Source organism: Pleurodeles waltl, chromosome 9 (assembly GCF_031143425.1).
Source record: "Pleurodeles waltl isolate 20211129_DDA chromosome 9, aPleWal1.hap1.20221129, whole genome shotgun sequence".
Taxonomy (NCBI): Eukaryota; Metazoa; Chordata; class Amphibia; order Caudata; family Salamandridae; genus Pleurodeles; species Pleurodeles waltl.
In genome coordinates, this window is record NC_090448.1 from 327,937,906 (window position 1) to 327,964,850 (window position 26,945).

Consider the following 26,945-nt stretch of genomic DNA (forward strand, 5'->3'; position numbering starts at 1 on the left):
TTGTCCGCACCTGCAAATCGACCTTGGAGTAAAGAGAAAATATGCCAGGCTGGCACGAAACCTTAAGATAAGCATGTGAACGATCTCAGTGGAAAAGTACAGCTTGAAGCAAAAATACACGTTTAATAGCACATTGGAAAAATACGAGCATCTAAACCGTGAGACCAGGCAACTAGGCCAAAGCCTCCACTAAAGTAATGCTAAGCTAAAACATTTCAAGCAAGCAAATCATAGCACACGTTTACGATTATGTCGGATTAGTGCAATTCTAATACACCACGTTATATAAAGCACGCTTATAAATGTTGGCAAACTACTCTAAGGGCACATTTTGTCCACGTACATTCTTTATTAGTTCGGTTAAAGTCACACATGATTATTTCACACTACGTTTACGTTAATAAATGTAAAACCTTCATTTTCTGCTTCATCAACTTCCAGGTGAGGTCTCGGGTTATGGTGATAGCACCCCAATTGGATTCTGCGGTCTTCGGTGCCACAGCTACCAGGTGCTATCTTTGTCACCTAGTGCCACGAGGCAACGGCCTCAGATCTTTGGAGTAGGGCTTACTCCCAGAACAGCTGGATAAGCCTTCAGTTCTCCAGGTGTGGAGGAGTACTATGGGCCAGTACTTCTGGACTGCAGTCTTTAATTCCTTGTTATAGTCGTGATCCCATGGCATGAACTGGCAGTGCTGCATCACATCTTCTACATTCAAGTGGCACAAAGCAGGTGCCACAGATAAATAAATATCAATCCCTGTTTCAGTCATGCCAGCCAACTTGGTGCGCAAGCACCAGTGCCTTGGTGACAACGTGAATAGTACAGGAGACTACACGGCACACTTCGGCAGTGCCTCTGATAAAGCTGCTCAGATCAGTTGGAGTCATTCACTCCGTTTGCAAATATCTGTTGAGCAGACTTCTGCACCAGGGTAAATTACAATAGTCCCTACAAATGGTCTGCTTCTGCTGCTTGGTTGGTACTTTCCTCCCCTCTTCCTCAGGCAGAGATCCTTGTATCCCAGGCCAAGTCAGCAATTCATCCTTCAGATAAAACTCCAGGTGATGTCTCCTCAACCCTGGGGAACTGGCTGTTTGGAAGATACCAGCAATTGGTTGTGAGAAGGTCTTCTGAGTACTTCGTGGAGTTCCCTATCCTTCGTTGAAAAGAAATTAGAATTGAACCCTGCCAGCCACCAAATGGCAGTTCCAGGAAGACTTATCAGCATTGCTTTATATCAGTAATGAACTTATCAAAACTTTAAGGGGAAGTCTGTCTCCCCTTTCCTCATTTCAATGTCGCTCCTGTCTCAGGAATGTGAGCAGTACACTTTCACTGTCTGGGAAAGCAGCCTTGCTTCCTTCTAGTGCACTTGAATAGGCCAAGGTCTTCCGGAGTGGAACCCACAGGTCAGTGCCACTCTGGTTCACTCATACACCCTGGTATTGTCCACCACTCTACTAGCATAGACGCACATGTACCAGCACACAGGATCTTGGTGCTAGGATTCATGGTTCACTGTGAGCAATGGAACTTTTAGGTGAGTGGGCAAGCAGGCTCCCATACACAAAAAAACAGGTAAAAAAAGCAGGGTCGGACTATAATCACTACAAAACACAGTAAGCTGCCACCACAATGCTACACGTGTGAAACCAGAGACAGGAACAATAGGCCAGCTGTCAATATGACAACTTCGCTTTGTGTTCCCCTCCAGGTCCAGGACAAGTACGGAAACTCTTACAAGTCATGTGCAGGCCCAGGCTACAGTGCACACACTGAATTAGTGAGGCTGAGGCCTAGTCCAAAACCCATGATAATAGATACATGCACTTTGGGCACGCAGGGTGTGCTCGTACCTATGCACAATGCAGGGGACATTCCCATCCCAACACCAGTATAAAGCATGTTTAAAAGATTCATAGTTATAATTGCAAAGCCTACATTTTCTATTAAGATGTTGATAAATCATCCAACTACTTATATTTTCATATATGGGGAGATTGAAAAAAACACCCATTACTACTCTTTTGTCAATTTAGGCAAATCATTGTTTGTGACACATAGGGCCTGATTATAATGGAACTTCTAACACGACGGACTGGATATCCGTCACACTTGGGATGGATTAATCTCCTCTGCCAAGGTCGTAATCAGGCCCCTAATCTTCTTTGTCTATAGATTGGGAGGGGGTATTTTTGCATTTATTCAGCCATGATCTTGTGCCTGTGATTTTTCTAATTTTGTCCATAGGTCATCGATCATTGTGTCTAAACACTGATCCCAGAGGTTTGCACAGGCCTCTTTAATCCTCCCAAAATTTGCCATATCACCCATTGTACTGTGCTTTGGTCAGCATTCTTAATTGTATGGCTGGCCTTAGAAGGGCCACCCCTACAGGCCTGGTCCTGTGTTTCTAAACCAAATTCTAATTGAATTAGACTCTTTGGGAAATGAAAAAACTATATGCAGTACATTGAATTAAATCAAAACATGAGGAAGCCTTGGTTAAAAAAAAGCTTCTTGAGCATAGGTCAATAAGTCGAGCAATTTAGCCTGAATTAATTTACATACTGGACCATCTGATGGACTGTAAAGCTTTTCTTTGAGTCTACCCAATGCTAATATAGTTAAGGTACCCCTTTTTAACTGTGGAAAGATGACAAAAAGGAGTCCCAAAATTGGTAGATCCAAAATCTCATTTAGATATAGGTTGAGGCATATGTCAGGAGGAGGTCACCCATGTGCCATTTATCTGGCAACACCCACCCTTTACCTAATATTGTCTTTGTTTTATTTGTAGTTGTGTTCAAATTATTGATTTTGTTATACACAGCCAATGCACCACGAGATCTAAGCAGGCCTACACATGCTCTATTCAATTTCAGAATATGACTGTCATGCTACAATACTTGGAACTCTTTTGCCACAATTTGCACTGGAAATGATCTGATCTGATGTGCCTTGCCTAAATGTGCTGTGTTAAGTTTAAACAACAGGAATGGCAACACAGACCTTGTTTATGTCTGCTTTTGATTTCTAATCGGTTAGAAACTCATGTACCCTTCCCAACCTTCATTTGTACGCTTACTATAGGGATTCAGATGATCAAGCAGATGGAAGGTAAGGGAATAGTATCTACATCAATGTCCCTTGAGAATGCCAAAAGCCAGGACCCAATGATCCTCAAACTATTTGATTCAATTAGCAGGTGTCACCATTGCAAATCAAATTTTAATCAGTAGTTACAGGAAACCACATGTTAGCTTTGAGGTCAGGCTAGTTTGTAAATCTATATAGTAAGGGCTAGAAAGGTTGCTCAAATTGTTCCAGAAACAGAATGACAACCACACAAGGGAGACATACAGAAAATTTCAGAAAATGTCAAACAGAGACAGGTGGGCACAGCTTCCACAGCATGCAAGGACATTTTTTTCGATATTCAGTCCTTCGTGTGTTATGCTCACTTTATGCTTTACGCCTACCTGCTGCTTTGAAGAAGAAAATGAGACTATGGGGGTCATTCTGACCTCGGCGGTAAAAGGCTCTTCTACCGCCGCGGCCGCGGTAAACCGCCACAGTCATTCTGACCCACAACTGCCAAACCGCCAAAAACCTGACATCCGCGGAAGGCCGCCTCATCAGCGGTCAGCGATAAACTGGAGATGACCAAACCTCCACCGTCACGCCAACACAAACACACCCATGCCATTACGACCCACAAATCCACGCAGCGGTCATTTAACCGCGGTATTCCATTGGCGTTACACACCGCCGCGGTCAAAATACACACCCAGCTCCAAAACACAGCCACATCGGACAATTTGAAATACACACACCTGATACACATACAAACACCACTCCCACACATCCAATCAACTATAAAACACACACCCACATCACCCACAAACCCCCACTACTAGAAATTCGGAGAGAAGGCGAGAGAGAGAGAGAGAGCACAGCTATCGAAAACCCCAAAACACAGAGGAACACAACATCATCACCCACACTACATCCATGCACAAAACACCACACACCACCACACACCACCACACACACCACACTCATCACCACAAACACCACCCCACACCACCCCATGGCACCCCAAAGACACCCCAGGTTCTCGGACCAAGAACTCAGGGTCATGGTGGAGGAAATAATTAGGGTAGAGCCCCAGCTATTCGGCACACAGGTGCAGCACACCACAATAACCAGGAAGGTGGAGCTATGGCAAAGGATCGTCGACAGGGTCAACGCTGTGGGACAGCATCCCAGAAACCGGGAAGACATCCGAAAGCGCTGGAACGACCTACGGGGGAAGGTGCGGTCGATGGTGTCAAGACACAACATCGCTGTGCAGAAGACTGGCGGCGGACCCCCACCCACTCCACCCGAATTCACAGCATGGGAGCAAGAGGTCTTGAACATCCTGCATCCTGAGGGCCTCGCTGGAGTAGGCGGAGGAATGGACTCTTGTAAGTCTAATCTCAACTACTTCACCCCCCCCAACCACCAGCATGCCAACCCACACCCCCACCCTCACCCCCAACCCCCCAGCACATATCCTCCCAGCTAATGTCTCACCAGCACAACCTACCCAAACCAACACCAACCCCTGAATGCCAACACAAACCATGGACACCTAAGCATGACCACTGCACATACCCATCCCCCCCCAAACCACCCTCACAACTCCTCCCACAAGGGAATGCCAGCACTGGGGGACAAGGGCACCCACAAATCGCACGCCATGGCACACACAGAAGCAATAACCATACTCTTTTACCCCTGCAGGGCCCGAACGCCAACACACCGGCCAGGAGGGTCCAGATTTGTCCATCCCGCCCCCAGAACAGGCCCCCAGTGATGACAGCAGCTCTGTCGACCTAGAACCTGATGACCAGCCCGGACCATCGGGGACCTCTGGACAGTCGGTTCCCCACACACAGACACAGGCCACAGCAGACCCAACCCCCTCTGGGAATACCAGCACAGCTCCCACCCAGCGGGACCATGCCTCTGTCTCCAGGACGCGTCAATCAGCGGTGTGTCCGCCACTACAGGGCACCCAGGCTGACCCACCACCCCAACAACAACAGGGACCTGGGGGCAGTGGTAGTGGGCACACCGTCCAGGGGACAGAGGCCCGGGGAAACAGGGGAACTGGGAGGGCTGCTGTGCGAGAGGGGGTGGACCGGCCCAGGGAACCCACTCTCCAAGAGGCCCTCACCACCATCATGGGAGCATACCACCACTCCCATTAGACGATGGCGACGGTACTGGCCAGGTTCCAGGAGATCCAGGCACAGCAGGAGGAACGGTACATGGGGTTCAGAGACGAACTCAGGAACATCGGTTCCGCAATGGGGACCATCGTCCTGGCCCTCAACCAGATAGTCACCACATTGCGGGACCATGTGGCACCCCAAAGGGCCCCTGTCACTAGCCCGGACCACGAACAGCCTACCACCTCCGCCGGCGCTAGTGGACAGGAGGCCCCCACACAACGACAGGCCACCAGAACCCCACCTCCTGCTGAAGATCAACCACCCCGCAAGCGGAACCTGAGATCACACAAGAAGACAGAGTAGGATGCCAAGACCCCCGCCAGCATAAGATACCCCCTGATGTCATCCCACTGTCCCACATCGTCACCCTGTCCAACCTTGAACTGCCCCTGCTCCATCCTTCCACAGGCATATGGACAATGCACCTGTGCGACTGAGAACTGGACTCTGCCATGGACATTACTCCACCCCCACCCATCACCGTTTTACTATCATGGACCTATATGCAGCACTTAAAATAAATCACCAATTGCACTTCAAAATTCAGGAGTCTGCTTGTATTCTTTACAAATGTATTACACATAACGGTGCAATAATGTTCAGTTACATTGTGATGACAACATACCAATGTCAATAAGCATTAGTCCATGGGCAAACAAAGCAGAAGTCACGCTGTGGGTCATATAGCTCTGAAAAGGGAAGGGAAAGTCAAAAATCAGTTAAAAGGAACTGGGGGGAAACACAGAAAGTAGAGATGCAGGAGGCCAGAAGTAAATGTAAAATGGCGTGGGTGATTCTTACCTGTGTGCTACTGAAAATACTGTTGTAAAACTGTGTCCCTGTTGTCCGTGTCGTCCCCGTCGTCTTCCTCCTCTTCACTCTCCACAGGCTCCACAGCTGCTACAACACCACCATCTGGACCATCCTCCTGCAGGAAAGGCACCTGGCGTCGCAATGCAGGATTGTGAAGCATACAGCAGGCCACGATGATATGACACTCCTTCTTTGGTGAGTACATTAGGGATCCACCTGTCATATGCAGGCACCTAAACCTGGCCATCAGGACCCCGAAGGTCCGTTCTATAATCCTCCTAGTTCGCCCATGTACCTCATTGTACCGTTCCTCTGCCCTGGTCCGGGGATTCCTCACTGGGGTCAATAGCCAAGGCAGGTTGGGGTAACCAGAGTCACCTATTAGCCACACACGGTGTCTCTGTAGCTGTTCCATCACATAAGGGATGCTGCTATTTCGCATGACATACGCGTCATGCACTGACCCAGGGAACTTGGCATTTAGATGGGAGATGTACTGGTCAGCCAAACAGACCACCTGGACATTTATCGAATGGTCATTTTTTCTATTTCTGTACACCTGCTCATTGTCTTTTGGGGGTACTAAAGCCACATGGGTCCCATCAATGGCACCAATGATGTTGAGGATATGTCCAAGGGCATAGAAATCACCCTTCACAGTGGCCAAATCACCCTCCTCAGGGAAAACAATGTATCTCCGCATGTATTTCATCAGGGCAGACAACACTCTGGACAAAACCTTAGAAAACATAGGCTGAGACATCCCTGATGACATGGCCACTGTTGTCTGAAAAGACCCACTTGCCAAAAAATGGAGTACTGACAGAACCTGCACCAGAGGGGGAATCCCTGTGGGTTGGCGGATGGGGGACATCAGGTCTGGCTCCAGCTGGGCACACAGTTCATGTATAGTGGCTCGGTCAAGTCGGTATCGAAGTATAATATGTCGTTCTTCCATTGTCGACAGGTCCACCAGCGGTCGGTACACGGGAGGATTCATCCTTCTCCTCGCAAGTCCCAGCGGACGGTGCCTAGGAAGGACAACATGGAGCACAGAGTCAAGCAACCCACAGGTACGTTCACCCAGCTTGCACAGTACACGAATCGCTATGCATTGAAAGGCTTGTATGAGTGGCAATGCAAGGCCTAGGCCTGTGTGACGCAGTAGCAATTAAGCCATGTGGGCCCTTGTAATGGCGGCTGCCTGACCTGAGAAGTGTGACAGTGGGATGTGAGGTCAACGCGCTGGCGTGGCACACCGTGACGGTAGGCGGTCGAAGACCGCAGTGCGAAGGCGCATTGGTTAACATTGCACCCTATGGGTCTCAGGAGCCAATGACGATGTGCGCCGGCGGTCGCGGTACGCACCGCGCCGGTACGCACCGCCGCGGGCGTGACCGCCATTTTCTATCTGCTTAATCACTCGAGACCTGATCATCCACAGGAGAGGACCTATACTGCAAGTGCTGCTGTGACCTCGGTCTGGAAGAGACAATGGCTGCTGCGTCTGGGGAAAGGGCCCCTGCCTTCACTTCAGAAGAGTTGGAGAAACTTGTGGATGGGGTCCTGCCCCAGTATGCGCTACTCTACGGTCCTCCAGACCAACAGGTAAGTACACTGGGTGCACGTTGAATGGGCTATGCCTGGGTTGTGTATGGTGGATGTAAGATGGTGGGGTGGGGAGCGAATGAGGAGTGCAAGGCACGACAGATGAGAGAATGTGCCACATGGCAGGGTTGGGGAGGGGGGACAATCACATCTAACATGCAGAAAAATGTTGAAATTTCCTTTCCCACCCTGTACATGTCAAATAGGTCAGCACCCATCAGAAAGTCGACATTTGGCGTGCCATCGCCAAGGAAGTCCGGGCCCTGGGGGTCCACAACAGACGGGGCACCCACTGCCGAAAGAGGTGGGAGGACATCCGCCGCGGGACCAGGAAGACCGCCGAGTCACTGCTGGGGATGGCCTCCCAACGTAGGAGGGGTGCCAGTCGTACCTTGACCCCCCTGATGTCCCGGATCCTGGCGGGGGCCTACCCCGATTTGGATGGGCGCGTGAGGACATCACAGCAGACACAAGGGGGTGAGTACCAGCACATTCTGCTATCTTTACGTGCAGTGGAGGTGCCTGGGTGGGGGAGGAGGGCTGTGGGTGACATTAGGCCAGGGCGCTTTCTGTAGTGTAGTCCCCTCCTTTAGGCATGGCCCTGTGCCCCCGCCCCCCACCTCTGTAGGGTGCCAAGTACAGCAATCCATGGTCCAGCATCACCCATGTGTGCATTTGTTGTCCATAGACCTGTAGGCCTAGTCACAAGTACTGAGTAGTGTACCCCGATTGCGCGGCGTAGTGCTGGAGGCTCCTGTGTCTGTCCTCTCCGACAACGGTGTTGACAATGCATGCACTCAACCTGTCTTTATTTCTCCCCCCACCCTTTTTCTTTATCTTCTTGTGCATGTGTGCATTAGCATCATCAGGCGGAGGAGAATTGGCATCGGAGCACGAGGGAGCTGCAACTCACAAGGCCCCGGTGGGCCATGCTACAGACACCGAGGTCACCAGTGATACGGAGGGCGAGGGGAGCTCCACAACGGGGACCCCTGGTGACACCAGCGACACTGACACGTCCTCGGAAGGGAGCTCCCTAGCGGTGGCGGCAACATCCGTGCCCCCCGCCTCAACAGGTACAGCCGCCACCCAGCGCACCAGCTCTGCCCTCCCAGCAGCCCCTCAGCCTTCGCTCCGTGCCCGCTCGCCCAAGAAGGCGGGCATCTCCTTCGCCCCAGGCACCTCAGGCCCTGCCCCAGTTACCCCTGCTGCCCTCAGTGAGGAGGTCGTTGACCTCCTACAGACCATCATTGTTGGGCAGTCTACCCTTTTGAATGCCATCCAGGAGGTAGAGAGGGAGGTGCATCGGAGCAATGCATACCTGGAGGGCATTCATTCGGGTCAGGCTGCCCATCAACGATCGTTCAATGCTCTGGCCTCAGCACTGACGGCAGCCATTGTCCCTGTTTCCAGACTCCCTCGTCTAACTGCCTCCACCGTCTCCCAGTCTCCTGTTCCTCAGCCTATCCCATCCACACCATCAGACCAGCCTGCACACACCTCAACACCCAAGGGCAGCTCATCCAGACATAAGCACCACAGATCCCACAAGCATTCACCCAAGCAACATCCAGATGCAGCCATGGCAACAGTCACTACCACCTCTGTGTCCCCCTCCTCCTCGTCTCCCTCCCCCCTCCCTGTGACGTCTCCACTCACACCTGCATGCACACCACCATCAGCCAGTACTTCCATCACCACCACACCCTCCAGTACAGTCCGCACACGTGCAGTCACCACCCCCACTGCCATTTACACGTCCCCTGTGTCCTCTCCCACTGTGTCTGTCACCCCATCTTCCAAAACACACAAACGCAGGCAGCCACCCACCCAACAGCCAACCACCACACGACAGCCTACGTCACAAGCACCTGCACCCATAGACAGCACACCTGACTCTCCTACAACCACATCCTCTCCCTCCACTCCCATACCCACTGCACCTACCCTTCCCATTGCTCCTAAAAAACTTTTCCTCTCCAAACTTGACCTCTTTGCACCACCTGACCCACCCCCTCTATCTGGTAAGAGTCCGAAGAGCACCTCAGCCACCACCAGCCCTGCATCAAGTCTGACCATTGTGCACGGGTTTTGGAGTCCACCCTTTCCCAGCACAGATACATCGGCCAGCAGCAAGGGAACAGCCAGCCCCCCCCCTGGAAAGAGAACCCGTAAAACCAAGGCCCGCCGTGAGAAGGCTGACACGGCTGCCCCCAAGGAGCAAAGTCGTGGCCCGTCACCTGCCACAACATCAAGGGCAGGCAAGGGCCAGAGAGCCTCATCGAAGGAGGGCAAGGGCAGCAGGGCGGAGAAGTCAGCCAGCAGGGGCGCGGACCAGGAGGTCCCCACAAGCCCCATCCCGGGTGTGACGGAGGACACCCACGGGCCCAGGACTCCGTCACAGGAGGGTCCAGCAACTGCACGGTCGGAGGGCGACTAAGCAGGGAGTCCTGGCCAGGTCTGGCTCCCTTGATAGACAAGAAAGGCACCGCTGAACAGGGCCCGCCGTGAAGACAGGCACCGCTGAACAGGGCCCCGCCGAGAAGAAAGGCACCGCTGAACAGGGCCCCGCCGTGAAGACAGGCACCGCTGAACAGGGCCCCGTCGTGAAGAAAGGCACCGCTGAACAGGGCCCCGCCGTGAAGACAGGCACTGCTGAACAGGGCCCCGCCGTGAAGACAGGCACCGCTGAACAGGGCCCCCGCCGTGAAGAAAGGCACCGCTGAACAGGGCCCCGCCGTGAAGACAGGCACCGCTGAACAGGGCCCCGCCGTGAAGAAAGGCACCGCTGAACAGGGCCCCGCCGTGAAGACAGGCACCGCTGAACAGGGCCCCGTCGTGAAGACAGGCACCGCTGAACAGGGCCCCGCCGAGAAGAAAGGCACCGCTGAACAGGGCCCCGCCGTGAAGACAGGCACCGCTGAACAGGGCCCCGCCGTGAAGACAGGCACCGCTGAACAGGGCCCGCCGTGAAGAAAGGCACCGCTGAACAGGGCCCTGCCGTGAAGACAGGCACCGCTGAACAGGGCCCCGCCGTGAAGAAAGGCACCGCTGAACAGGGCCCCGCCGTGAAGACAGGCACCGCTGAACAGGGCCCCGCCGAGAAGAAAGGCACCGCTGAACAGGGCCCCGCCGTGAAGACAGGCACCGCTGAACAGGGCCCCACCATGAAGACAGGCACCGCTGAACAGGGCCCCGCCGTGAAGACAGGCACCGCTGAACAGGCCCCGCCGTCTCAAGCACCGCTCCGCTGGGCCCTTCCTGTCAAGCACCGCTCCGCTGGGCCCCGCCGTCTCAAGCACCGCTCCGCTGGGCCCTTCCTGTCAAGCACCGCTCCGCTGGGCCCCGCCTTATCAAGCACCGCTCTGCTGGGCCCTTCCTGTCAAGCACTGCTCCGCTGGGCCCTTCCTGTCAAGCACCGCTCCGCTGGGCCCTTCCTGTCAAGCACCGCTCTGCTGGGCCCCGCCGTCTCAAGCACCGCTCCGCTGGGCCCTTCCTGTCAAGCTCCGCTGGCCCATTGACAGTGCCGGTTCTGTGTCGAGCTAGTGTTCACGCTGCACTCTGGGCACCCTGCCTCCTCCATGACCAGTGGAGTCTGTAATCCACCTGATGGACTGTGGCTTTGCATTCCCCAGGATGGCACAGTGGGCATGGTGGCCCCTTCGTGGTTCTGGCGTCGTGGACTCCTGTGGCTGAGGTGCCCCCCCTTCCCTTCCCCCTGAGGTGCCTGTAGTTTTGTCATCTGATGCCCCAGCAGTGTTCTCTCCAACGGACTCAGGTCTCCTGTGTGGGCTTTGCCCATGTGTTTGGTAGACATTGGCCCACGGACTGTGGATATTTGACACACTGAGCAGGACTTATTGACTATGTACATAGCTTTCGCACTGTTCATGATTTTTGCTTTGATATTTCATAACGATAATTTTCCATGACTTCAATGAACCTAATTTATACATAAATTTAAATTAAAATGTTATTATGTCTTTGCATTTTTCAGGGGGGTTTGGGGGGTGTCACTCAGTTGTTGCTCTGCATTGGTATGTTGATAGTTGGGGGGGGCGTATGTGTGTGCCCGTAACCTTTCGTCCTCCCCCTCCCCTGTGTCGTAGGTGCAGGACTCACCGTTGTCTTCTGCGCCGGAGTTCGTACTCGTGGTAGATGAGCAGGTAGACAAGAGCTGGTAGGATGTTTAATTCGGGTTCCATGCTGTCCTCCGTCCTCGTGGAGTGTATAGATGTGAGCGTTTTCCCGTTCGTAGTCTGTTTCCGCCGTGTTTTTATCGGCGGGGCTCCCGCCCCGGAAAAGGTGGCGGATTGGTGAGTTGTGTTACTGTGGGCGGTACATTGTCTGCCGCCTGCCTGTTGGCGGTGACCACCGCGCTGTTTGTCTGTCGGAGTGTTAAAGTGGCGGCCTGTGTTGGCGGGTCAGAATTCCATTTTTTTGACCGCCTGCCTGTTGGCGGGTTGGCCGCCGCTTTATCACCGACCGCCAGGGTTGGAATGACCGCCTATGTATCCTGTGCTCTGTCTTCTGGATAAAAAATAAGGTTCATCTAAATCCATGTGCACAATCCACGAACCCATTTGTGCACCAGAAATCCCTTTATGCTGCGATCGTCTGTCGTGTATCACAGGAACCTTTTAAGAGTGCTCAAGCTTCCACCAGTCTCTTGTGCTTTATCAGCACGACCCACTAAAACACACTCATTTTTCTTTGGGCCTTAACTGACACTCTTGTTCAGGAAAAGTATAAAGATCTGGAACTTCTGACTATAATGTGAATACCAGAAATCACAGGTGGCCCAAATACAAATGCCCAAGAATTTAAGTGTAGGGATACCAGGTCTAGAAACACTGATTCTGAGTGGTATCTCTGAACGTAAAGTCTGCAGTTCCATGTTAAACACTTTTGGAATGGGGATAGTCATGTGAAACCAAAATTAAAAGGTCCAAAACTACATTTATTCTCCAGTTCCCGGAAGAACTGACAATTGAGGGACTCTCTTGAGCCAGGGGCCTGTGGTTTGTTGGCTCTTGGAGCCTGCTAGGCCAGACGCACTAGACAGACTGTTAGCCTGAACAGTTGATGATGTTTTTTCCTGTTTAATGTAGTAATGAGTTTGTATACAATGTGCTGCTGGGGGGTTGAATCAGTCTCTGTTATCAAGATTGCATTTATCTGTTACTTTGTGATGTCTGAGTCAAGCCACATGTGTCTCTGTATAAATAGCCCTTAAAAATTAAGAACACTCCTTTTCTAACTTGCACAGATATTTCATCAATCCCTCAACATTTGCTTTTGAGTAATAGTAGTAAATGTGTACATATGTCCATTCCCAACTAACAACATGACATACTGTGGGATGTGTATTGATAGGCATGAATACACTGTCTAATCAGGAGGCTACCTACCTCGGCCCCATCCTTTTCTTTAAAAACAATTAAAATGATTGCTATTTGGGAGTTCTTGCACTTTTTATGTCAGTTAATCACCTCTCAGCGAATGTGGAGACGCAGGATGGTTGCTATTGGTGGCAAATGTTATTAGAGCCTAAACCCTCTGAGTTACAAAAGACTTAACAAGACCTCCCCTATGTGTGACACATTCGTATAGTCTGTTTCCCACCAAGAGCCACTATGGTGACTTCAAATAAAATATTTTCACCCCCTCTTTTGCTTAACTGCGTCTTACTGTTATCTATCACCAGGACGCTCCTTGTGGAGCTGCTGTTTTGTGCTTTACTAATTTATTTAATTCATTCATTCATTTAATTCATTCACACTTTCCTTCTGTTGTTTTGCAGTTGGTCAGGAAGATTAACTATTGCCCATAGTTCTTATGATGTAACTAGTGTTTATTGTATAATAGTCTAACAGGCCCTCACATACCATACATTCGATTTCTCTCCCATTACTATTTTTAAAGTGGTCTTTTATCTGATTCCATACACCAGTGACCCAGAAATGAAGCACTGTACTGTGTATTCATGCCATCCCTATTCACTAGGTGCCTTCGTCTCTTTTTACATCTCTTCCTCAGCAGTTTAATTGATAAGAATTAGAAACAGGTACCCATGCACAGGATTTGTGGCCTATGTGCTCTTCCATCAGAATAGGGGTCTGGAAGCTGGATGTATACAGTTTGTTGATTCTGCATGCTGCTGGCAGCCTTTGTCTACCATTGTTTTTAGCATTTTCTACATGGCGTAAAAAGGGATGGTTCCAAAACAAATACCAATAAGAGTTTTTCAGTATGCCCCTCTCCTCTATGACAAGTTTGTAAAAAAAAAGTGTGCTGAAAGAGCAAGAAAAAAGGTGGTCCTTCCCTATAGTTATATACTGGAAAAGTGACACACTGAAAAATTGTTACAAGTGCATAACCTGTCCATGCTACATGGTTAAATACTGTTACATAAAAATGCTGCCAAATTAATGGTGATCTACAAAGAAGTAACTGAGATTTCTGTCTATAGTTACAGGACGAGATTACATCTTCAACAGCCAAACTGGAGAACGACGCTGGATTTGAGGGGCATCAACTGTCCGATACTGTTCACCACACTTGGCGACAATGGGACAGACACACTTTGTACTTATGTGAGAGGATTTATTTTTTAACCATACAACATAGAGCACAATTTAGGTTGTTTTACTTCTTACACCAGTGAAACACAAATCAAACTTTAAATATTTTGTTTCATCAACTGACCTTCCTATGTAAGAATATAACAAGAGGGTGATATCATTAAACACCTATTTATCTCCTCTCTTATATGTTTGCGACCATTCAAGATGAGCATGCGTCTTGAACATACATCCCTCAACAGATCACTTAAAAATGGCAGGATTTGACCACTGCCTCTGAAAAGATTCATATCACTGCTGCAGGATTCTGCTAAGGGAATTCTCACCATCAGCATAAACTAGAAAGACTGAGGGCCCGATTTATACATTGGCGGACAAGTTACTCCGTCGCTACCGTGACGTACATCTCGTTGGCCGAAATCTAAATCCATGGGATTTAATTGGATTTTCATTTCGGCAGACGGGTTATCCACCACCGCTGTGATGGAGTAACTCCTCCACCAATATCTAAATCAGGCTCTTAAATCGAATTTGTTTAAAGTATGGCCTGACGTGGGACGTACAACTCCTCGATATGTGTACCTCAGGCCCCAGTGGAACGATAGGTAGTCTTCACTGAGATGGTATATTCAGCAGGCATACAGTAGTTATGTTTGGCTTCGTCACATAATATCGATGAACGTCAGGAGGTACATTGACTTTAACTTTCTGCTTATTGAGGAGAAAAAATCTATGAAAAACGTTAAATTATTCTGTTGTAAAAAGAAAACAAATATGGTTATCTCTGATTGCAAATTAGCAAAACTATTCACTATTTTTACCACAACAATGGTAAATGTAATTTGCCACTCCAATATTGTGTACAACTTATACACATATGTATCCTGAGTTAATCAATCAAGAAGCTTTATTTGGATTTTTTTAAAAACATAAAACCACATTATTAAAATACTTGCAATAAACACAGAGCCACTTCTAATATTTTTCAGTAAAAATCAATGTAAATCTAAATTTAAAGGCAGCTGCTCACAAGAAAAAGCCTTAAAAACACTCATTAGAAACTCATTTTGGGACATTTTCTTAAGTAATCATACAGTTGGACCATCACATGTGTGTCTTTGACAAAGTCTAAATTGTGTAATTTAATGAGCTAAACTTTAAATCTTTACACAAATATTATTTTAAAAAAGAAAAAAATATCCAAATAATTTCTTAGAACAGCGTTTTTTGCCTGTGACACATGGCAGGTTTTAAAAAAGAACTTACACAACAACAAAGAGATGAGCTAAGTTGCTGGAAGTATAGCATAGCAAGTCTGCAGGTAGGAAAGCTTGAACTTCCTCAAAATAGGGATTAAAAACGCTTGGTGCATGGGACAAAAAATTTGCAAAAAAGGTAAAGTGCAATATATTTTGAGTGGAGGATTCATCACAGGGACAAATCAAGACTGACGATCGGTCATATTGCCCCAGAGGCAAACTGTGTAGCATCGTATTATACCAAATCTAAATTTGGAACCTAACCCACATATTGATGACAATGCCCAGATATGGTTCAGCACCTGTGTTCATACAAATACAAAGATGCTATCTGTTAATACCCTTGGCTAATTCCACAGCCTCCCTCTTCCCCCTCCTAAGAGCAAAACAAAATGCTTTTAGCCAGCCTTTGTCCTTAGAATTTAACTTTTAGGGATTTAAAAAAAAAAAGGAGCCGGCCAACTTATTGCCTACTGATTAAATATAAGAAAGCGGGGCGTGGCCAAGATGGAGATCATGTCGGACCCTAGCTAATGAGCTCCACGTTGGGCCCATTCAATATCCTGACTACAGATGCAAGCTGGACCTGCCACAGAGGATTAATCGGAGAGCAGACGTCCCGACATGCCCAGGAAGGTGCACACTAAATTCTGCTTGAATCGGAGGCTGGGGCAGCTGAGTAACTGGGCCCGACTGATCGTGGACCTGTGGCGTGACGGATGGCACAACGTTGCCCGTATTCGCTGACGGCGGTGTGCTGTGCTCCTGGGCCCCATCCAGGAGGGGAGGAGCTGCAGAGGAGACGGACATGAGGACTCAGACCTGGACGAGGGACCAGCGAGCCTGGTAAGGAGGGCAATGCTGCTGCTGCTACAGAACGTGATTCGGACCGATTCCAAGGCGGGAACTGCTGCACAGCGAGACCCGACTGCTCGGAGGCTGGTGGTGGGCTGTGGGTGGATGCAATGGTGACATTCGCTGACGACCCCATCGGAGAGCTGGTGAGCCCACCTCCGTGGGCGATGCTGCTGGAACCGCCGTTGGGGATATGTGCTACCTGGAAGCAACAGACGTACACGCGCTGAAGCGGGACACACTGGAGGACAGGGGGCCCCACTTGTTGTGGCTAGTCGTAGCACCCGAAAAACATGATGAACAGATGGGTGCGCCATTGAAAATACCTTGTTGCACCGACAATTAAACACAGGGTGTAATGCCACCGGTAGCAACAGACAGATCTTGGAACAACCACGAGAAACAGGGGTGAGTCCGGTGGGCCTACTGAGACTGTATGGGGGAGCGGTGCCTAAAGTGAGATATTGCTGCTCATAGCGCAGCCAGCATCGAGGAAGGTGAGACACGGCAAAGGGGTGGTGTACACTTGCCCCTGTAGTTGTTTGGTTTCTGGCCTACCCGGGTGGAGCACTGGGGCCCTGTTCAAAGGCGGTCCCCATCCTGATATGCTCTGGAGAGGTGCGGTGTGTACAGAAGGCCTATTCTTGCTACCGGCCTGGGACTCGTGGCCCGTGTGCTGATTCTTTGCTGGGACCAGCTGCGCTCAGTCCCCATGCAACTTGAGTGCACTGCCGGATAACCAACGGTTCTGCCACACGTGTCTGCCGACGGTGGGGCACCTAGTTAGAGCTGAATCCCAATGCTATGTAGAACCCCCTCTGCTAGGCAATAATTCAGAAGTGTGTGCTCTCCACGCGACGGTCCTTGACCTACGTGATCCTGCAGATCACACAGCAGGGTGGCCGTCACATACCCTCTGTTAAGGCGCTATGGGGAAGACATGTCCTACTAAAACAGTGGGAAATGCAGTGATGATGGCGGTCGCCTCCCCCCAGACCTGCTCCTGCAACTGGGCACTTACCGCCAACTTGAGTCTACATTACACAATCATTCCAAACAGTTCGAGAAGATCCTACATGCCATATTTGACACTAAAACCTCTCTTGAGGCAAAAATAGACACAGTGGCCTTAGAAGTGAATCTTTTTCGTGCGGACCACCGCAAACTGGCAGACAGGGTCAGCCTGATGGAATCAGCAATACAAATCGTGTCACCAACTGTCAAAGAGCTGCAAACTAAAGTCTCGACTATGCAAGAAGAGATATCCTTTCTGCATCAAAGGGTGAAGGATGCGGAAGGGCGCTCGCAGTGCAACAATATCCGATTCATTGGTTTCCCAGAGAGATCAGAACTCCCCTGCGCCAAACTTTTCCTAGAGGAGTGGCTTATGAACATGGTGCTGAAAGACAGGATACCTCCTTTGTTCTCGGTAGAAAGAGCACACCGTATCCCGGGACACCCACCTAAAGCGGGAGCGCCGCCGCACCCGCTCATTGCCTGACTGCTGAACTTTTGAGACCGGGATGTTGTTCTCCAGCTATTTCACACTAAGGGCCCATGGCAATTCGAAAACGCTATTATCTCAGCTTACCCAGACTACACCATGGACGTGCAATGAAGGGGTGGCTCCTACATGAAAGCCAAACAAGACTACGCGAGCTCCAAATCAAATATGCTCTCCTCTTCCCGACGACACTTAAAGTTATAGACGGTGACAATTTGCATATCTTCCAAACATCGGAGGACGTGTGGCCCGGGCTACATGCCAAAGGCCTTGCCACAAACAACGGGAACAAAATGGAGGCAGGCACATGGGTGCCACCTAAACCCAAAAGACGCAGACGGATAATGCCACGTGCGAGCCCGACCAGGAGCAGGTGATAGCAGAACGAGCCTGGGCGGTTGAGGCGGTGGCGTTACATCAAACCAACCCATTCACTACCCTGCGTTCAAACACATTGAGAGACTCTGGCTCCGAGGTTGGAGAACCGGATCTGAAGCATCGGAGCTCCCGATGTTACACCCAGATCCACCGATGACCTCATATGACATGCTCCCCTTTTAGACACTAAGGGACATATGTACGAACACTTTTTCCCATAAACACAGAATGGGTAAAAACCTTTGCTACATATGGCCCTAGGACACTACTACTGCTACGCTCTTATGCATCTATGATACAGACACAGGAATATTAGCTGGGAATCATCCTCTAGCGCCTTCCTTACCAAATCTTGGGCCCATGCGAGGAGTTTTGAGCTCTAGCCACAAATCACGCCCCCATACCATGCCTACTTTGACAAGTTCCTTAGCACATTTTTGTTTTATACGTTGTTGTGCTGATGTTTATCACTGGGCAGCCTATCACAAGGTTACTGTCCTGGGGAGAATGTTAATGCATTGGGGAGTTGTTTCTTTGAATGTTATGCACTGTTATGCAACGTCTCACGGGACGCAGGGATATTACTTTAAGTCCTCAACACTTTTGCAGTGGGTGACCGTGGGAGATTCTTTACAAAGGGCAGGAGAGATGCAGGGGGCAAAAGGGGACTGGCTTCCTGACAGGAATATACCGCACATAACATACCAGACATGATGCCTGACAACCTACCCCTAGAAAGTGCTCCACAATACCAAGGTATGACATAGAATGTGCGGGCATGACATCCCCACCAAACACTATATGGTGTACTCATACCTGAAACGCAGACATGTACACTTCACAATGCTTCAGGAGACACACCGCACGGCTTTAGAAGTGGATCGTCTCTGGGCCAAAAGGCGGGGACAGATATATGCTACTACTACCTCTGCATATGCATGGAGGTGCTTATCTGTATAGCTCCAGGAGTCCCCTTTGCACTAACTGCCCAGAGAGTAGATACGGAAGGATGGTATGTTATGTTAGAAGGCCCGTTAGATGGCGCCCCTCTCAACGTAGCAGTGATATTCACGCCCAACGTTAACCAAACAGGCTTCTTAGACCATCTTACTCCTGTTATCTTTCTAGACCCACTGCTTCCAGCAATTTAGGGGGCGAGACTTTAATTGTGTTGCACACCTGAACCTTGACCACTCTTACCCTCTTTACCTTCTGCCATGAGTAACTATATTTCCCGCCATTTCAAACAATGGAGCGCACATATGCATCTATATGACGTATGGCGCCTGGGTCCCCTGCATGATCGTGAGTATTCGTTCTACTCACCTGTTCATGACTTACACACCAGGATTGATCACTTTTCTGCACAGATCAGACTGCCCCCCTCATGACTCAGATGGAATATTTAGCAAGAACGCACTCGGATCATAGCCCGCTGATGTCGACCCTGAACTGGGGCAAACAACGCCCGCCATTCCTACCTAGCGTCTTCAGCCTGAGGCCCTCTTGGACCCACCCTTCCGCGACGCATTATCACAAGGCATCCAGCAATATTTTAAAGTGAACAATGGATCCATGTCTTTCTGAGCCACAAAATGGGAGGCGCACAAGGTGGTGATCCCCGGCCACTGCATGGCGACCTCCTGGGGTATTAGATGACAGTTGGTACGGGGCCTCTCCAAAGTGGAACGCGATTTAAGACAGACAGAAACATGGGCACAGATTGTCAACCGTTTGAGTACTACTCTACCTATTCAAGTACTGTCACACAGCGACTCCTAGAGGTATTCCTGTAGGCACGTGCTCGGGTCGCATTGCCGGATTCACTTTGTGAGGCCTTAATAGTGGTATTACCTAAACCGGGACGTGATCCCCTGGATGTTAAGTCATACCGTTCCCTCTCCTTACTGAATCTTGATTGCAAGATCTTAGGGAAGATCCTGGCGATCCAATTACTTCCTGTAATGCATAAATTAGTCCACACTGATCAATCAGGCTTTATACCGGGCTGTAGCACTTTCCTCAACATACAACACCTGTTGTGGCTAATCCAGAACACCCCATCGGACGCCCTCGACCAGGTGGCAGTGTCATTGGACATACAGAAGGCCTACGACACCTTGGGCTGGGACTTCTTCTTCTCAACCCTGAAGGCCATGGGATTCGGGCCTCGATTCCTGCAATGGGTTCACACATTGTACGCAAAACCATTGGCCAGAGTGAAGAAAGGCCACACAATACCAGACAGCTTTGTTGTCCAAAGAGGGACATGCCAGGGATGTCCATTGTCACTGCTACATTTTTGCTTTGGCAGTGGAGCCCCTCGATTGCTACCTCCGTGAACGAGCTGGGGCCTGGGGAGTCCTGGAACTGGGACATCACCATGTCATTTCGCTGCCCTTATTTATCTTCGTGATGTGCGAGCTACACTCCCTGCCCTTATGCAACTTCTAGAGACATTCGGAGATGCATCGGGGATACTGGTAAACTGGTCCAATTCATCTCTATTACTGCTAGCACCACATTTTTTTCCCTCAGGGGAGCCGCGATAGACACACGTCTCCAATGGAATTACGAGTTCTTTAAGTATCTGGGAATTAATATCTATCACTTTCGTGTTATGTAAACTGAGTATAGCCATGGCATGGAAGTCTTCGGCATCCCCGACAATTCAACAGTGGCTACATGACCTGCTGACTTGGCACTGGCAGAAGCACAATACATTCAATGGCTGAGAGCATGGGGAATTATTCATCCAGAGGGGGGCAGCTGGGAACATCTGGTAATACATGTTAAGGCCAAAAACGATCTCCACCCCCCATGAAAGAGGGGACACTCTAGAATAACTAACTCATTTTACCTGCTGAGAGGTTAGCACTTCTCTTTGTGCACTCTGATCCAACCTAATCCCTAGCCCCAGCAGATCCCCAGTCCAGACACTTTCTTTAACCTCCGATCATGAATAGCGCATCCCTTACAACGCACATAGTTCCTTGAGCTATGCATAACTGTTATATGTTAATTGTTTGACAATGATGTCTGCACGCTTATTCCTCTAGACTACCTTGTAAAAATATCAATCATACACTGCTTTAATGTACACAGGTTGACACCGCTTGAGGTGGTGATTGTTTGCCTACTGATGTGCTGTTATGAAATGTATCAGATACTTCCAAAAAAAACAATAACTACATCTTTAAAAAATATATATAAGAAAGCCAGGGAATTCTGAGCTCATGATCACAGTAGAGGCAGTCTTCTATAATGTCTGTGTTAATAATGGGGCCAGTTTAATGAAGTTCTCTACTTAAAAATCCTGAGAATGTATGTAACCGGTCTGGCAGTCACATATTCTTGTAAATTGCACTGTATATTAGGCCATATTAATGGAGGGTGTTGTCCCTTCAAGCCACCATGTGTGTTGCCAAGCACCAATGGTAATTAGCACACATCCAAAAAATTAAGAACTTAGGGCCTGATTTATATATTGGTGATAAGCATACTCCATCACAATGGTGATGAAATATCCTTACCGCCAATATGATGGTCCACAGTACAATCCGTCCACCAAGTTATAAACCTAGCCGCCAGGTTGTGAATCAGCCCCTTTGGGGCTGATTTATAACTTGGCAGCTGACTGTACTTTGTTAGGGTGACAGAGTAAATTCCCCTGTCACCCTGATGGTGTACTCTCCTGCTAGATTTAGAAATGTCTGCTAGCCCATCGGACATTTCTACCATTCACAGGAACTGCTGTCAAGGCGGTTGCTGTGAATGTATTGGAGCTCTGTCATACAGCTCAGTCGACTATAGCAGAGTTGTAGAGTAAAGTTTTAAAACTATTTTTATTTTTGAAAGAAAAAGCCCAAAGTAGGTTTTTGGTGTTTTAAAAGTTAAAAAGAATCCTTTGGCGAGCAGGGCATTTTTAAATTTAAACTGCCCCTTACCTCCAGGGTTTGCCTAGTGATGCTGGGAAATGAAAAACGGCTATAGTTCTGCCTCATTAAACTGCATGGGCGGACCAATAGCTGGAGCAAGGAGAAGTTTGACCACAGTAGAGACAGAGTAATCTCCGGCGTCGTCAAACTATAGTCTACTTGCATATAATTTTGGCAGGCAGACCATTATATTGGTGGTATCGATACTCTGTCAGACCCTTACTTATTTAGAGATCAATGCAATCAGTCATGTTTCAGCAGATTCCACCAGTGGGAACCGTAACCCAGGTCCCCTACAGGTATCATCATTGTTGTTCTGTAGCATGTCCACAAACTCGATATGTGTGTATTTTGTGATCTCCATGGGATTTTAAATTAATTAAAATATGATCCTCCAAATAAAAGCTTGTCTGTCATTATTCATAATAGAAACCATGACTCACCAGAGAGTTCTGCACTGTGAAAGGCAAGAAATCAAACCATTAAGTGCTTCACCTGCTTTACAATACTTAATGTCAATCCTCTAGACCTTCCCGGAGAGATAGATAGGCTTTTCAAAGGTAATTATTTTCAGATGACTCTATTTTTTAAAGAATTGTTCGCACTATCCAATCAAACAGATTTATGGATGATTCTTTTGGATATTTGTTGTGGTGGGGCCACGTGGCTGGTTAAATTCTGAAGTGGTGAGACAGAAGCCCTAACATGAGCTTCACTGAGAAGGTGAAGAGTGCCAACCTAAGGTTATAGCGGATCCTGTAGACATTTTTGAAAAACAAATACAATTACAAAATGATGCATTTTACAACACATTTCCCCAAAGAAATTACCTAAAATGTGAAAGGTTCAAAAAGTAATTTTTGAGGACCTACTCATAAAATATTCCAACACATCAAATTGTTTCTCCCAGAAGCATTATATTTTTGCAACAGTAAATGCTATCCGAAACTTGGTAGACCAGTGTAGCAAATAGATACACTTGGCCTTGTGTTCACCTGCTTACCTCTGTGAGTTCCAGTAAGAGTTTGTGCCAAGCCACCGGTACCTTTACGGAGAGCGGACAATTCTATGGTCAAACTTTTTTCCTTTTCGAAAGTGAATATAGGTGGAAATACCTATAAAAGCTATGAATATCTGGTTCACACTGTCAACTTTTTGAATGACAACAATATTCTACTATCTCTTTAGGAAACAAAAAACAGGAAATTGTTATTCATTACATAGGTTGTTTACAGGTAACTCTTTCAAGTCACAAACACACGTCAGAAGTCATATATTATTTACATTGTGACCTGACTTCTACACTTGCACTGAGTTTTTCCACAATGTCTAATTCAAACAAGTCAGAGCATATTTCTCATTTTAAAACGAGCTGCATTTACCCAACCTGTTTCCTAGGATGCACATTTTATTTGTGACAGTGGGATTACATTCTTTTAGTTCTGCAGTAAAATGTCAAAAATGGGCAGATAAAGAAAAGAAGAGGGACAGGTGAAATATCAGCTGGAATGCATTATACAGTATGCATTTAGGAGTTACAAAGACGGTGAAGGTAAGTTATTAAGTAAAAGTTTGATTTCTACCTCACAATACGGCCAGCCTCTTCCAGAGAAGGGCTTCGGGTATCTGACTCTAAAACTACATTTAATAGTAAACAACTACTTTTTAAACTCTTTATATCACAATTTACATTTGTCTTAAGTGCTGTATAGCACGTTACTAATACTGAATTAAGTAATTTTCCTGGCTGAGAATTCAACCTTTATTTGTATTTTTGAAATGCCAAGGGCAAAATCCAACCCTTTTTTTCAAAATATTGCTGTAAGATTTATTTTCATGGTACTAGATAGGTGTAATATTCATTCAGACGTTGCCATTTTTTCTTCTATAGCAAAGTGAACAATCTTTTGAATTGCACCTGCGTGTTTTACTATTTTTGAGAGTCATTTAGGTGAAGTAGCACATAAAAAAGGGTAGCAGAGTTTCATCACAATGTAACATTTTTATATGTGCTTTGTCATACAAGTAGTATTTAGTGAAATGTGGCGCTTTCTCGCAGTGTCAAATATGTCGATCTCCACAGGGGTTTTTATGCTTACAACGTGTTTCTCAATTTTTAAAGGACTTTATTCAGGGTGGCCTAAGAAGCTGAAATAAAGGTACTGAAGGGCAGAATTATTGGGGTTTGGTGCAGGGCAGCGCTGCAAGCCACCTTGCTGCGCTGCCCTGAGTCAAAGTGAAAGGCCAGGAATGCCCCGTATCAATAGCATGCGGCGCATGCATGTCCTTTTCCCCTGCACTGGCGCACAATGGGCTGCCTAGTACCAATGCAGGCACCCCTGCACTGTGGTGCAAAGATGTTTGCGTTGCATGCTGGATTGTTTTGTAAAGGATAGGACATCTTTCTATACAAAAACAAACCTGGGAGGCATTTTCCACTTTCTTGTGTGCAGAATGCACACATTGAAAGAGGAAAAAACGAGGATAAGTAAAGATATTTTTCTTTGCTGCACCTACTCTGAAAGGCATAAGGTTTTGGTGCATCCCCAGGTTTACAAGTTCTTGCAAATCTGGGGATGCGTCAAAATCCATGGGTGTTGCATGGGAACAGCAACCACAATTCCCATGGAATGCCTCCCTCACGCAGAGAATGGCAATGCAGTGATTTGCAGTGCCTTGACTTACTCCATATCCATGAGACAATTGAAAGCCATGAAAAGTGGCTTTGCGAGGCCTCAAAGATATAATTTGGAGGTTTGTGCGCCGTTGCATCACAAAACGTGATGCAATGGCAGTGCAAGAGGTTTATACATATGCCCCTTCTTTCATAGAATCACAATGGGGGGGTGTTAACCAGAAAGATAGTTTTATATGCAGTGATCTCTGACGAAAAGGATTTACACCTGTGCCATGGCGTAAATCTCTACCTAGACGTAGTTCACAAACAGTAGCAGGGAATGTACTCCCAGTAGCAGGAGTACATATCACCACAGTTTATATGAGGGGGCACATAGGACTAAAAATACGACAAACAACTGCCAAATCTTGTTGAAATTCAGTAAGTGCAGCTCTCCCCCTAAGCAAGGTAAAACTACGAATTGAAAAGAGTAGGCAAACTTGCAATTCCTGAGGAAAGTAACACTCACCTGATAATCATTACACGTAGAAACCCATAAATACAGCCCAAATCCTCACCTCTACCTATCTAAGTGATTTTTACGGTGTCTGCAATGTCTTGAATTATATTACAATGTTTTAAATTACTTTTGTCTTACCCTTTTAACATGTTTACAACATATATTGTATGGGTATCTGCCATGTCTCAAGTTATCTCATAATAATTTTTTATATTTGATGTTGGCCATTGTACTTGTAATATTCCTTGCATCCATTATACACCGTATGGTTTATTTGCAGAACCTGTGAGTGCCATGTGCCACATGTGGTATCTGAGATACTCCTTGGCTGAGCAGGGGTAAATTTAAGCCTGTTTGGGCTGTAGTACTATGTGAGTAGAAGTAGGTGTAACCTTTTTAAATTGCACCTAACTAAGGGTGTGATAAGACATTAGTGGACACAGTGGCAGGAGGATGGCTTACCATACTCTAAATGAAGTGCTTTTGTATATGTATGCCCTTTCTGTGACCGTCCTTAAATTTCCCTTAACTTGCCAGTGCCATGCTGCGTCAGTTCTGAAATGCAGTGATGCACCATATTTACAAAAATATGGCTCACCCTTGAGTTCCCCCAGCGCTGTCATCCTTGCTCCATAGAGCAAGGGTGTCTGCATTGAAGGAAATAATTGTTTATGTGCAAGAAGGTGTCCCTTCCTGCACATAAACAATGCAGAATGCATCACACATGGAAGTAGCAAATCGCTATTATTGAATGATTGTTTGTGTGCAGGAAGGGACACCTTCCCATACATAATCATTAATGGTCTTTTTCTCTTTATATGTGTGCTGCAGAATGCAACACATATAGAAAAAGCAAAAACGAGGAGAAATAAAAGAGTTTCTCCTTGTTGCGCCATGTTAACGCCACCCCGGCATGGCGTTAGTTTTTGGCGCTGACTCAGATTTACGATTCCTTGTAAATCTGTGGCAGCATCAAAAGCAATGGGTGTTGTGGTGGAACGCCCACAGCAACACACATTTCACGCCCATGTGGTGCAAAAAACTGCATTAGAGGGGCCTATATTTAAAAGGCTGCATTAAGCCACAAAAAGTGGCTTTGTGGCGCCTTGTAAATATGGCGCAGTGCAAATCGCCACTCGAGCGTCCCTAAAAAGGACGCTCCGGTGGTGCTAGGGGCTTGTAAATATGCCTCTTAGTACAACATGTATGTGGATCTCTGAAAATTCTGCATATGTGAAATACAAATGGCATTGGTGTATATTTATGCATGTACCTTTCTGGATTGCATTTCTGAGTACGTTTACACATAATTATAAGACTGCTGTGTTGTAACCTGCCCCCATTATTTTAATCTGTCTCAGATAACATCAGCTAGGCTGTGAAAAACATAGGATTCAAAGAGCAGAGTTTAGGAATCTGTTGATTCCACAGTGTTCTACTGTATCTTTACCACAGCATTTTAAAGAAAATAGGAAGGTCTAACACCCTGTTTGAGATAAAAGTGAGACATACCAGGACTCTTCAACCGAAGCGTTACATTTACAGTATTACCTATGAATCAGAGGAACAGAGCAACATTT

At 47.7% G+C, this 26,945-nt stretch overlaps 1 protein-coding gene across 1 annotated transcript in view; it reads left to right on the forward strand.

Moving 5' to 3' along the window:
* The window catches only part of LOC138259247 (cadherin-related family member 4-like), a 329,970-nt gene extending 307,352 nt beyond the window's left edge, over window positions 1-22,618 (forward strand). The window contains exon 19 of the mRNA XM_069206849.1: window positions 14,183-22,618. Coding sequence (XP_069062950.1) covers window positions 14,183-14,238 — 56 coding nt within the window. The 3' untranslated portion in view covers window positions 14,239-22,618. The remainder of the gene's footprint in view (window positions 1-14,182) is intronic.
* The last annotated feature ends 4,327 nt before the right edge of the window (window positions 22,619-26,945 follow it).